The sequence below is a fragment of the Bombus bifarius genome, unplaced genomic scaffold, assembly GCF_011952205.1.
Source record: "Bombus bifarius isolate JDL3187 unplaced genomic scaffold, Bbif_JDL3187 scf7180000007979, whole genome shotgun sequence".
NCBI lineage: Eukaryota > Metazoa > Arthropoda > Insecta > Hymenoptera > Apidae > Bombus > Bombus bifarius.
The window spans coordinates 1,199,159-1,213,940 of record NW_022884364.1 but is presented as its reverse complement, the minus strand read 5'-3'; the positions used below and the strand labels follow the sequence as shown (position 1 = coordinate 1,213,940).

At 33.9% G+C, this 14,782-nt stretch overlaps 1 protein-coding gene across 1 annotated transcript in view; it reads left to right on the top strand.

The window, feature by feature from the left end:
• Positions 1–14,782, top strand: part of LOC117204728 — a 165,538-nt gene that overhangs the window by 86,037 nt on the left and 64,719 nt on the right. Inside the window, exons 8-14 of the mRNA XM_033442418.1 lie at positions 4,477–4,611; positions 6,860–7,018; positions 8,905–9,078; positions 10,591–10,810; positions 11,525–11,826; positions 13,279–13,503; positions 13,989–14,162. Of these exons, the coding sequence (XP_033298309.1) occupies positions 4,477–4,611; positions 6,860–7,018; positions 8,905–9,078; positions 10,591–10,810; positions 11,525–11,826; positions 13,279–13,503; positions 13,989–14,162 (1,389 nt within the window). The remainder of the gene's footprint in view (positions 1–4,476; positions 4,612–6,859; positions 7,019–8,904; positions 9,079–10,590; positions 10,811–11,524; positions 11,827–13,278; positions 13,504–13,988; positions 14,163–14,782) is intronic.

Genomic DNA, 14,782 nt, shown 5'->3' with positions numbered 1-14,782 from the left:
CGTCTTAGATTTGCCAATCTTTGACTAAAGAAACTTTATACTTTCCCTATTTAATTTATCCCAAATTGGTGAAATATTATTTCTTCATTAGAATAAAAGAAGCAACAATAATAGAATGTTTAATTTTTTACTTATTTACTATTTAAATATAATTTGTTCATTGGGATAAGAAAACCAATGATGAAAACTTTACTTTTGCTATTTAAATCTCGCTAACTTGTTGAAATGATTTGTTCATTAGGATATATGTAATAAGAAACCTATCTAGTATCATTTCTTCATAAAAATATTATATCATTCGTATAGGAAAGATCATTTGTTTATTAGGATAAGAATAATAAAAGGTCTATTGTTTTACCATGATAATTAATTAATTTATTAGCCAAATTATAGTGAAATATACAATAATTTTCTTCAGTAGAATAAAGGAACCAATAACAAGACGTCTATCTTTGCTATTTATATCTTCCTAAATTGATGAAATATAATTTGTCCATTGGAACGAGGGAACGAAGAATAACAAGAGCTCTACTTTCGCCATTTAAGTCATCCTAAATTGATGAAATGTCATTTGTTCATTAGAATAAGGGAACCAAGAGTAATAAGATAATAAAATAGAAGCAAATAACGAAATATAAGATTCTTCGTAATTGCTTCGCCTCGGCAAAATACGGCTGATAAAATAGGAAAAAATAACTCTGCCTTCTTTGAATTGATTAATAGAGGTTGCTACATACCTTCCTGAAAGCTAAACGAAAATAAGGTGCTTGTACTTCCAGTAATATCTCTGTCGTAGGTTTTCCTGCTTAATGAAAATACAGGAACGAGGAAAATGTCTTGTAATCTAACAATTTATTATGTTAATGGACTAGTTGAAATATTGAGATTGTTCCTTAAGTCCATCATTGTAAATAACCTGAGAGAAAGTTTCATTATTTAATATTTTTTCAAATTTGTTTTTATTTAAACACCAAACGGAGGAATATTCGAACACAATCGAACGAATCTATTTAAATTTTTCTCAAAGTTAAACATTTTTTTTAAACGATGTACACAGTGATCAAATTGAGAACGATCTATACCACACGGCGTAAGAATTTGTCATCCGCTTCAATAAATGTCAAATATTTTAGTAAATGTTGTATCGACTAATTTATTTATTTTCACTTATTTCTCCTTCGTCATTTGATATTTTACTGAAAAACACCAACTTTCTTACCTAAACGAAACAACAAGAAAGAAACAATGCGGATTTTCAAAGACTTCGTTCATCCATTCTCTTGTACTTCCTTTCCGTACATTTTTTCGTTCTAACGAGAACTATTGACCCATATCTCAGGTTCTTGTGATCTTCTTCCTCCTTACCTCGTTGCTAGCTCGAGCGATAATTAGAAAACTTCGTCACGTTAATTATGATATTTACACAATTTCGTTAGAGAAATTAAAATTTTGTTTGTCTGAAACGGGTATCACAGAATAAACGTGAAACGAAATACCAACGATTTTGAGATGAATTTATTGAGAGTAGGAAAGAACAATTATTTGTTTATTTTTTTGGGAAGCAAAATTTGAAGAGTATACGATAGTTGCATAATTGTAGGTTATAACTTTAAATTATGTTTTTCTCACTTAGAAATGTTTTCGTAATTTATAAACATAAATGACGTTTATTTTTCTTAATAATAAAATAATTCGAAACTTACAATGGGGAATTTAAAAGCCGAGGATCTCGTAGATTAGAAGCCCAGATACCAAGCTGAAATATCAAAGTTAAAATATCTTTTCAATTTTCAACGTTCGGCTCGTCGAACTTTCGCATCGCAAATTTCTATCTGTAAGCTTGAAATTCCAAATTCGAAGTTTGAAATATCGCGAAACTTTGAACTTCAGAACTTTTAATCCGAAATTTCAACTTTAAGATTTCGATAAATTGAAGTTCCGACAAGTAAGCAATGGGCTGACTTTCACATCACTTTGATACTCAGCCGTAGCCAGAATCCAGATACGTGTCAGCATCCCTAAGGAGGCTAAGCAGAGCTTACAGTGAAGAAATAAATAAACATAGAAACAAAGGAAGAAAAATCTGAGATAAAACACAGAATCCATCCGCATAGAAATGTTTTGTTCGTTGGAAATATTTTTCGCAATTTCGAAAATTTATATCTTTTTCTTATCTTCGTCCTCGAAACGTTAAACTTATTAACCAGAGGATATTAAACAAATCTATAAATTTATTTAAATAAAGAGTCCGCCTTTTATTAGCTTTTTATACGGAAATTAAAATTTTTATTTTTCTCGAAGAATTCGTGATAACATTTTACGATGTTACAACAATGAACTGTTCTCCTTTTTGCTAAAGCATTTCGTGTACGTGTAATAAATGAGTGTAGGTGTCGTGGATCAATGAATGGTTTCAGGATGGCCTGCAGCGACGAATTTCCTCGGCACCGCATCAACTTTCTTTTTGCATTTTTCTTTGCAACTTTAACGTATCTTGTTATCTGTCGAGAGAGGACACACCTCAGGCAATAAAATTGAAAGAGCGAAAAGGAAAAATAGCATTTCTTTATAAAATCTCACGAGTTTAATTTTACTTCTTGTAACATCTGTAGTACAATAGTTTCTTAAATGAAATAGAATTTTTTAACCAGAACAATTAGAGTTTTATCCTCTTTTGAGTGTAATATTTGCAACAAAATTTAGAATAACTCCAATACAATTTTCAGTATAAATTGAAATTCAAAATACAAGATTTTGAAGGATGAAGAAATTCATTCATCCTTTAATATCCATACAATGAAACTTTTCAACCTCGTATTGATGTTACTTTTGTAATGATTTTCTCCTTTAAGATAAAAGGATAATAATTTCATTAAAAGTGCAATTGTTTGTAAATGGGCCGAATAATATACATATAACAAAGCTTCCCGATTTCTTCTTAATATTATTTTTTAACGATTCTATTCCTTAGAACAACTTCATGCAATTTCATATAGAATTTCCATAAAAAATTGCAGAGTACAAATAAAAATTCCAATTCCAAATACAAGTTCAAATAAAATATCATTTATTCATCGTGAAGTATACAATCGAGTTCCCTGAATGTCCTTTGAATCTATTTTAATAATATTATTTTGATAATTCTTACAACGTGTCTGATATTAAAATTTGTCTTTGTCGTCACAAGACTCAAACGTATCGGGCGTCGCCTGAGATCGTTTCAAAATCGGTTTCGCAATGGAAAATCTAGATGGAGGATATGTTCTGTGCAAAGAGCTGGTCTTTATCTTATTTTGGGGAATGAACAGATCAGGGCATGGTCTTTGTAAAATTATACGGCCTCTAGAAACGGTGCCTTTAGCTCGGTTCGTTTCAAAACCACGAATAAACGTGATGAGATCGTCGGTAGAACGACGCAAATGATTTTAATACGATAACGTATTAAATGTTCGTTTATGAAAGAGCATTATTGCATTTTATCCCATAGCGGTGACAAGGGAGAAGGAGGGAGTATTGCAATCGCAATACTGATATCATTGGTTGTTATTTCAAATATAATGAAAGAGGGATGAGATTAAACGAAATTAAAATTCAGAGTAGAAGATGGAAGCTAGGCATTTCGCAGTTTTTAATTTCGACCTTTCAATTTCTGGATTTTTAGTTTGCAGCTTACATTTGATACGCCAAGTTCTAAATTTTAAATTCCACGTTCGCTAACTCGTAGATTCCAAATTCCAGACTTTTTAATTTGAAGTTTCAAGTTCTTAGATCCTGGTCTCTAAATTTTTGTAGAAATTTCGAATTTTCCGGTGTCGAATTCTTTGTGCTACTTGCGAGCTGTGGATTCTAAAATTCTAAATTCTAAATTTCGAGTTTTCTATTTTCTTAGTCCTATAGCGTGCCCAACGGATCGAAACAGTAAACGTAAACAAAACGTGATTGCTGCAGCTGCGGTTATTGGCTACGACAGGCTGTCACAGAGTGACAGAATGTCACTAGTCGGCAGTCAATAGTTGCAGCCGCGGTAATCATGCTTTGTTTACGTTTATTGCCTCGACTCGCCGGACAGACAATAAATTAGAAATTTCACGCCTTGAATTGCAAATTGCAAATTTCCAATTTCCAGTCTTTAATTCTAAATTACAAATTTCCAATCTCTGATATGTAGCTTTCTACATCCCATTTCACGTGCCATGTACCAAATTTCAAGGAGCTCACCTTGTATTGTTAATTGCTGAACTTTAAATAGCAATATAAATTCTGCTATTTCAATTTTCAATTCAAAATTCCCATTTCCACCTTGCAATCTTCGAACTAAATACGAAATTTCCGTGCTTTTATTTTTCCATATTTTACATAAATATATCGTTTTCATCTTTATCCTCGTTAATACAGGATCAGATAAACCTATGATGAATGGCGGATCAGAATCGAACAGGAACGTCAAATGGAATTTATGTGTTTGTTCTGTTGTAGCTGAACACGGAATGGGCACAAGTTGAAGTTATAAATCTGATCAATGATGGCAGCGGTCTTGGATTCGGAATCGTCGGTGGACGAAGCACCGGTGTTGTCGTTAAAACGATCCTTCCTGGAGGTGTCGCCGATCGGGTAAGTTTATTGCAAACATTTTCTCTTATTCAAACAATTATTAAAAATTTCACAGTCCTTCAAAATCGTTCAATTTTGTACACCAAATCTCAATGGATATTCTGCAATTGTATACGTACTTAGATTTTATAAAATACTTTTCACCGATGATTTTATTTTATCTTATCTTATTTCATTTTCTATAACATTGACACGATCCTTTTGTGATAATTAAATCCTGTTGAAAACACGAAGCCATTCTAAATTTTTAAGGTCTTTTCAACTTCTTTACTTACAAGAATTAACGAATAGAAATGAAGGAAAAACAGTACAGAAGATAGATTTTAATTAATCACTTGTTTCGAAGATAAACTTAGAACAAACTTATTCAATTCACAATTTATTTAGCTTAAGATTTAAAGAGATTCTTCTTTTAACTTTCTTTAAGTAACTCCAGATTGGGCGAAAAGAATGTATAATTTTTCATTCGTTAAATGATTTGAAGTTTTTCCATTTGACAGTACATTCATAAATAGCGATTCATAGACTCCGTAACATTCGATTGCCCTATATTCTTCCTCTAGCAGCCTCAACCACATTTTACCATCAATAAAATTGCAAATCGAATCAGGCTGTGGTTACCGTGGATGCGTATTCGAACGAATTGACGTTCTGATGAACTTCATACATCCAGGTAATCAAATATGTATATAGACTTTTTTATGAGTGTATGCACTTCGATCTATAGGCGTTTCATTCGTCAGTTCGTCCAAATACCTCGGTGGTTGGCATTGATAGCGGCACAACTGAAAGAATTCCAAATTTCATTTTATTAAAGCTTATATTATGTTTTTATTTATATCGTGTAAAAAAATAAAAACAATATTTATATTTCCATGAGTTTTGCGTGAGAAGGCAAAATTTTTACTTACCGCCGCTGTCAAACTGCACTTTGCCACAGCAACACCGGCTCATCTTCAGTTGTTTCGTTACGCTGTAACTGAAAGGTTTTACCGCTTTCGCGGTATCAAATCAAACGAAAGGAGTGAAAATTTGTTTGATAAAAATCATGTCTCGAGCGTTTTCTTCTTTCTGAAAGACGCAGAATCTGTCTGCTTAGGGAGAGACTCGTCGTCGCTAATAAACACAAAATGAGAAATAGCGTTGGAATAACTCACCAAGGTTTTTCTGTCAATTTTAAAACGTTTTTCTCTTTAACACTTTGACGATCATATGCTTTGACAAACATATATAGCCTGAATTCCGCGTATTTTTGGAGCGATTGAAAAGATTCAAACGGTCGCTGGCAAAGTTAGTTCCGATTTACATTTATTGAATTTTATAAGTGCCATTTTGTTCCACAACGTTTCTCCATCTTTCACGCAACTTGAATATTCCATCGTACCAGAAGCTTTCAGATTTTTCAGAGGAAAACTTACCAATATGATTTTTTATGTCGACAAAAGTGTTAAAAATCGGAACGAACTTTCCGAGCAGCATTTAGGAGTGTAATATTCTATTGAAAATCAACGAGCATATTTACAGATACCTTTAACAACGTTTTTTAGCGTGACATGCCTGAAAACAATTTCCTCGATGGAGAGATACTAAGCAAAATTTATTATTCTAATAAATTCCTTAAAAATCGGAACAAGCTTTCCGAGCAGCATTTAACGAGTGTAATTCTATTTAATTTTCTATTAAAAAACAACGAGCATGTTTACAGATATCTCTAGCAACGTTTTTTAGCGTGACATGCTTGGAAACAATTTCCTCGATGGAGAGATACTAAGCAAAATTTATTATGTTAACAAATTCATTAAAAATCGGAACTTTCCGAGCAATAAATATTATACCAATATATCGATAGCGGCTTCGTATTACTCAAGCAAGTAACGTAAAAACACTTTGATAACATGTCGTTTATAGCATCCATTGCTTTTTTTTACTGTTTTAATTAGCAATAGCTAACATTTTTATAAGATACCGCATGAAGTATGCGAGACGCGAATTCACGTCTGCAGTCCGCAAAGTGTTAAAATTCACGCTTTTTGAGTCATGCCATTATCAGCGACAAGCAACGACGTATCCACTGTAATCACAGCCATAATCAGAACTTCTATGCGAAAACCAGAAGTCCTGCAACATAAAGACAGGCGATCAAAAATCTGAAAAAAGAGAGGAAACAGTAGAAAATAAACGAGGCAAGAACATTTAACTATGATCGATTCCCGAATTAAAAACGGTCTGTTCGCGGTACGATTTGTAGGATAATCGGCTGCAGAGCGGGGACCATATATTGCAAATCGGCGATGTCAATCTGCGGGGAATGGGAAGTGAACAGGTTGCGGCAGTTCTGCGACAATCCGGCACACATGTGCGCCTCGTTGTCGCGAGACCTGTCGAACCAACGTCACCGGATTACCAGGTATTGTATCCAAATTTTCCATTTTTTGTCTGTTTCTTTTCCTTTATTTTTTTGCAATGAGCATATTCCGAAAGTTTAAAAATTCGAACGTTTAAGAAATTGCGCGTTCGAAGGTTGAAGGATTGGAATGTTTGAGAATTTTTGAGATTCGAAGCTTCGAAAATTTAAATAGTTGAGAATTGAAGAAGTCGATGGTCTTGAATATTTGACAATTAGCAAAATAGAAAATAGAAAAGTATTTTGAAAATTTGGATTTTTCAAGGTTTGGGAATTCGAAAATATAGGAATTGTAAAGTTGAACATTTGGAAATTGCACGGTTTAAAAATTTAAAGACTTGGAGACTGGAAAGTTTGAATATCACGAAACTTGAAAACGTAAAAGTTATAGAATCTTATAGAACTTTAAGATTCGATGGGTTAGAAATTATCAATTTTGAAGTTTGAAGATTTAAAAATTTGATAAGAATTAAAAGTTTCCGATTGAAATCAATAGCGCGTCTATTTTCCTTCGTTATTTTATTACAAGTGGAAATATTTACATTATTTTCTACTTCTTTTTCTTATTATTTCACTCGGTCCTTGGATTTTATAGCATTAGCTTGGAAAGTCTAATGAAATGGCTTGATCGAGATTTTCCTTAATTAAATGGCAGCAGGGCGTTTTCATTAAATCATCTGATCGGACTGTTTGCACAGTAAATACTGCCATAATTGATCGTCTTGTAGTACTGGAAAGAATTATTAAATAAAAAGCACTTAAGTCGTTCGACTTTTCTCGCTTTCGCAGCAGTTACATCTCGTATTTGCTTTTTACAATGGAACGTACTTACGATATTACTAAAATAAATTTACTTCACGATAAAAGATTTCGATTGTTCAGGCTTTAACATGTAATTGAAAACTCCTTTATTATTTTAATATATTAATCCAAGAAACTTAACAAAAAATTGATGTAATGTATAAATATAAAGGAAACACGTTCGATTTTTATAAAAATGATACCAATTTTTGTAATAATCTTTTCTATAAATATTGGAAATTTGAATAAGATATACTGTAATCAATTCGTACTTCTTTTAATTCTTATATTCTCATACGAGACTCTGGGAAGCCAAACTGATTAATTCCACTTTTTTATACGATCATCAATTTCATATTATTCAGACACAATTAATATTTGAAGAAATTGAAGAACTCAAAAAAGAAATCATAAGTTTACTTATCACGAAGCATGAATAATTGCAAATTCTGAGGTAAATTAAAAAAATTAGTACTTGTAACTGTTAACAAAATAGTAATTGTCATTTTTCTATGCAACCCAATTTATGGAGTTAATCAGCATGGTCTCTGAGAGTCTCAGGGTATCAGCGCGTCTTCAGACCCTTGATGCAGCTGGTTGCAATGCTGGTGAAACGCCGGGAAACAATTTCTCGAGAACACGACTTCGACCCAAAGACCCGAAGCAAATGTCTGCTAAATAAAGTTGAAATTTTATCGAAGCCATATAATCATTAAGACAAGCAATATTTTAATGTTCTCAACGTAGCAACGCTATACTGAGAAATATTTTGAAAATTAAGAAGGGGATGAAGACACATGTTCAACTTCAAAATTAAATATAAAGACAATTTTGTTAATAAGAGACTGACCTATGCAATATACAAAATCCTAAAACCTGTAAAGAGCATTGTTTTACTTGTACAAAGATGAAAAAGAAAAGAAAAGGAAAGATATAAAGCGTGACCTATCGTGTGCTTCCCCTGTAGTCTTTAAATATCATGTCACGTGCAATATAGCAGAAATAAACATGAAATAAAATGAAGGAATTGTATATCATCGTTGGTCCGAAATTCGAGCCAGAAATTCCAAAGGAACGGCACGTTTCAGGCACTCGGCAGCCACGCTCCGATCGTACCAACGAAGATTCTGGGTGACCCGGACGAGTTGGACCGCCACCTGGTGCACAGCGTGCCGGAGACATACAACATACGCCACGTGCAGCCCGACAACGCATACGACAACGGCTACATATTCTCTCAAGAATCCGACGTCGAGATGCATGTGAGTCGGCAAAACTTTATGACATTTCATCGTTCCTACCCTTTCATCCTTTCATTTCGTCAACACGTTCCTTCTGCCAACTGTACCGTTTTCTGCATGAAACCTTTCATCTTGAATTATCAACGTTTTGAATGTGCTGGGAAGAGCATTTAGACGAAACGAAGGGATGATCCTTCTTGTCTCTCTGTGGTAAAATTAAAATGTAAACGAGCATCCTTTCGCTGAATCGGGAATCGAATATCCAAATGTCCTAAAAATACATTTGTAATTATAACTTTTTTGCCAGACTTTTTTTATAATTATCGTTTCTTTATTAGATATCATTAGAATCTATTCAAAAGATCAGGAATGATACAGTGTTGTTACCGTTTGGTACGTGCAGGTGGAAGGTTCCATAACGGGAAAGTTTCATGGAAACATCCTGACACTCAATAACGCAATATCGTTCGTGCGTCACTGTGGATGAAGTACCTGGAAATTTGTAATAATTCTCGTTTATTATATCGTTAGACATAATGTTCTTTAAGTCCACTTGTAAGTTTACTTCGCGATTTAAAACATCATTTTTCAATATCTACCTTATCCACGTTTCGAGAATAGTCACAACTTTTTTTAAACTGAAAATAAGAAAATTGACCGAATTGTAGGCTATTCAATTCGGTCTCTTCAAAGCATATTGACTGGTTTCTTGAAAAACTTTGTTTCTTGAATATTAATCGTGTACTTACCTAAATTCAGAGATTGTTGAGGTTGACTGATAAATTTGTAATAGGAAAATATACTGAAATAAGTATAGGTATAAGTATAAGTACAGGTATAGTGTATGCTGATCCAGGTCCTCACTCTTTCAGTGTTACGATACAATAGGAATCGTATATTTATAACAATTCATATATTTATAGCAAAGGACATTACCAAAAAGTTAACCATGGTGTGTAGCTCTAGCTGAAGGCTACAAGAAACAACAATAGAGATCTACTTATAGCTCTTTTGTTTCTAGACCTTGTAATCTCAAACAAAATTTATATTCAAGTGCACAATAATATGGACCTCTCCTTATTTTGAATTTTATTCGCTAAATTCAATTCTCATCGTAACAATGGTCTCTAGATCACGTATACACAAAAAAGAAAGGTGTAGAGTTTTTCTTGAGGTAATTACTTCAACAGAAACGAATACAAAGCGGAAGTGATCACTTTGGTCTTCTAAGAGACTCATACATGAATGGAGAATTGTTCAAAACAGAACTTGCGTAGTGAAATTTGGAAATTAATAAGAAATCGAATTAATCAACTTGCCTCTTCACAGACTCATACATAAGTGTGAGATATCTTATAAAATTTCTTGCTTCGTCTAAATCGCTGCAACGCTAAAAAAATCCCCTGGCATTGTATTTTGTGCGTCATAATCGACTTCTCATTTGCTGAATCTTCCAAGAATACGCAACATTTGCATATCATTCGACGTTATTGTGTCGGTGCTATTATCTGGAAAAGGACGATTGTTCAATAGGCAAGACCAGGTCTCATCGTGGACGTAGTACGCAACCCATTGCCAATTGGAGCGATGCCAGTGATACCACCGGTTCCGGTGCAGATCCCGGAACTTCCGGTCCTCACCATGGACACCATCGATGTTAACTCACTGCCAGAAATGGAACGGTTCACCGTCGAGCTTAAGAAGGACATTTACGGCCTCGGGATCACCATCGCTGGATACGTTTGCGAGAAAGGTAATCCCTCGCGCGCCACAAAGAGTTATGGCCCTTGGTTGTTCCGTGTGAATTATTTGTAACGCGTGGAGAACTAGAAGCTTCCAGAGAAATGTGCTTTGGTGATCCTTGGAATTTTAGCGACTGGCTGAAAAATTGGATACTCGTCGAGTTACGTTTATAGCCCGTACTTGTATATTATTTCGCGTCTTTGAATTTTAAACGTTCGAAAGCTCGAAAACTTGCAAATTTGGGAGTTTCGAAGTTTAAAGGGTCGAAAGTTTTAGAGGTTCACAAGTTTGATGGTTTCGAAATTTTGGGGGATCGCAAGGTCTCTCGAAGCTTAGAAATTTGACGAGGTCTACAAACTCGGGAATTTCGGGTTTCGAAGGTTCTTTTGTAGTTCGGAAATTTAAGAATTGCGTAACTCTTTGAATATTTGGAAAATTCCAAGTTTAGAAGTTGGAGAATTTCGAGGTTTAAGCATCCGGTCAAAGGTTGAGAAAGCTGAGGTTTCCAAGTACGAAGGTTTGTGAGTTTGAAGTTTTAGAAGTTTCGAACATTCGGAGGTTTCGAAATTTGTATATTTGAAAATTTATAGATTCGCAGTTGCTTGCTTGCATCTTAAAACTGCGGAAATACAGAAAAATTCAAAATACGGTATTCCGTACCATAGTTAGAATATAATATTTCTTTTGCTACATAGTAATCACTCTTATCTCGTTTCGATTACAGAGGAGCTGTCTGGCATCTTCGTGAAGAGCATCAGCGAGGGCAGTGCGGCAGACTTGAGCAACAAGATCCAAATAAACGATAGAATAGTAGAGGTGGACGGCCATTCTTTACAGGGTTATTCAAATCATGAGGCCGTCGAGGTGCTACGGCGCACTGGACAAACGGTAGTTCTATGTCTGGAGAGATATCTACGTGGACCAAAGTACGACCAGCTTCAGCAAGCAATCGCGGCCAGTGAACTGAGACTACCTCAACCGAGCTCTCCATCAATCACCAGTTTGCCAAGCTTCCCGATTAGCGCGGTAAATTCTCTTCCTTCGAGTGTTTTATTCAAATTCATATCTGATAAACGGGCTTCTGAAAAATATGGAATATTATCATTACAACTTTAGCGGCACATGAGTCGATGAGGCAAATCGATGTTTTGTCTTGAGACATTGACACCGTCTTGACATACCAAACGTATCGACAAACAAACTCCGGACAAAACAATGTCGCAGCTACGTGCAGCCGTCAATCGAAGTTGAATTTAAGCTTTCCGACTTAAACTTCCCCGATCAGTATAAATAACCGAACACGTTCGTTAAGACAGTCAGTAGCAGTCAGCTTCTTGTATCAGCGATCAGTACGCATTCATTAGCAAATCAGTTATCAGTTACTATCGAGTGATCTACGGTTGACTCTATATTTTGTATTATATATTTACAAATACATTTGACTACACGAAATATCCACTCGTCCCATCACTATAAACGTCAATATGTTCAATCGTACAATCGTCCTCTATACAACCATTAAATAATTGAATTATCATTGAATTATTATATCATCATAAAAGATATTTTCTACCTTTTATTTAAATTAACACGTTCGAGATCAGTGACTTGGAACAAAATTCTTCCGAATTTTTTGAAAACTGTTTTGACATTGTTTAGGCAATTTTTATTTGAAAATGCGTCATGTTGTACACGGTATGTCATCGGATACCCGTAATGATTTTGATGTTCTATACAATTCGTGTGAAATAGCGTTTTAGTTAAAATCTCAAAAAGATAAACACGCAAAAGGTAATGATATTTCTTTCAGGAATGAGAAAATTATATAACACGTATATAATAGGTATAAGCGTTATTTATTTGTTTAATTGTGCGAGACATGTTTATTGCAGTCGGTCATTGCGAAATGCATAGCATGCGTAGCATGTACGCTGTGCCATCGGTCTGGAATGTGTTAAGTATATTTTTATACAGGTGTTGTTCGATTCAAACAAATTGAACCAATTATTCATACAATTATTTATGATCAATATAATACGATGTAAAATCAGGACTCACGTATAATCTGAGTATTATTCATATAACGTAGTATCTTGAATTATAAAATAACACAATCTGCGTTTAAGTGAAGCGACGAATATATTTCGAAAAGTTGGAAATTAATTATTGTAAATATTCAAAAATCACATGGTATTTAGAAATTAATTTCTAATTTAATTAACCTAGATGAAATAGAAGGTATCTATTAGTAATTGCAGCAACAGTAAAATAAGAAGTAGGAACAGACAGTTCAACAATATTAATAGTGAGAAAGAAAAAAAAATTGTTTAATCTCGTTTGCGAGGATAAAACTATAAAAATATATAAAGTTTTAATGTTTAATATTTATACAACTTTAACAAGGTAGAACTTATTTCTTTCACAGAGACTAACTTTACAAGATGGTATGTTAATATATGAAACACATTTTGTTTGCAGGATGGAGAAACTACTACTGAGATAGAACCGGAAGGAGAATCGCACACGACTGTTGACAGCGCAGTTCTACAAGAGGGTGAACGCGAGAGATCCTCGGAGGAATTAGATGACGCGGCAAATGTGGAAGCTCTGTTGAGCGACCCATCCAGCGAGCTTACACCTCAAATTCGAGCCGCCATTAAGGCGAAATGGCAGAAGATCGTAGGCCCAGACACGGAAATTGTGGTATGTACCTTGCTACACTAATACCTTCTTACTCTGAATAATGTAATATATCCTTCATGTTTTAGGGTTGGTGAGAATTTAATTATCAGAATTCTTGCATTTGATGCTACTTAAAATTTTGGATTATCCTTATGTAAATGCTATTGTTTGCAAGAAAGTATAGTAGAAAATTCCTAAAAGGGTTTCGTCAAGTGGTGAATTAGAGATTCATTTTTAAAGGAAGATTCGATAGATTGAGAGAGCAATTTAATTAACCGAGGACTTGGAAATTACATTTTAAAGACTCTAACAATTTAGAAAGCTACGTGGCTAATTGGAAATTTAGAAATTATTTTTTAAAAACTACAAATCTTCCAAACATAATTATTCGCGTTTAATGTTTAAAAATCTTCTTTATTTCTTATAACATCTATATACGAGTGTGTATATAAATTTTTCATCAACGAAAGATTAAAGAAGAAAATTTTCCTGTCTATTACCGATAGGTAGCGCAATTGAAGAAATTTGCGGAAGGTAGTGGCCTTGGTATAAGCTTGGAGGGAACGGTGGATGTGGAGAATGGACAGGAAGTTAGACCGCATCATTACATAAGATCGATTCTCCCGGAAGGACCCGTAGGACAAAACGGAACGCTGCGTTCAGGGGATGAATTGCTGGAGGTAAAGCAATAGTTTGGTTACAGAGTTCAAGAAGCTTTCCTCCCTCTTAAATCCAATTACCATAAAGGATTAATACCTCTGGCGAAATGTGTGTGGTTTAGCAACTTGTAGTTTGTCGTCGGTTTACTTTATCAATTTATTAATAATGAATATAATTTCATTATTCTTATTACACCCTTTAACCAAATTAGAATCAATTGTCTCTATATTAACAAGTACAGAATAATAAATTATACAGTATTTTTTAATATTTTGCATTTAAATATTATAGAAGAAAATTGTGGTTCCTTTTATTTTTGGAGAAGAGTTATTTTTAAGTTCAATATACTGTCGAGTAATCCTGTAATACCCAAATTCTTTTTTTATTGGGTTTTGGGACAATACAGAAATATAATACTCTTTTTAACGTTGTAAAGTTGTTTATCGCTTTTATCTTGGTTTCTTGCATAGATAACAAATATTTTTATTTTCTTACAAATTTCTAAAGCATTGATTGTTGATTATTTTTTGCAACTATGTTAGTTTAACAATTAATAATTTAAAACTGTAAATAAGTTTTAATAGTATTTTATTGTGAAATAAAATTCCTGCATTCGATATTAGTAGCCAGCAGAATTTGT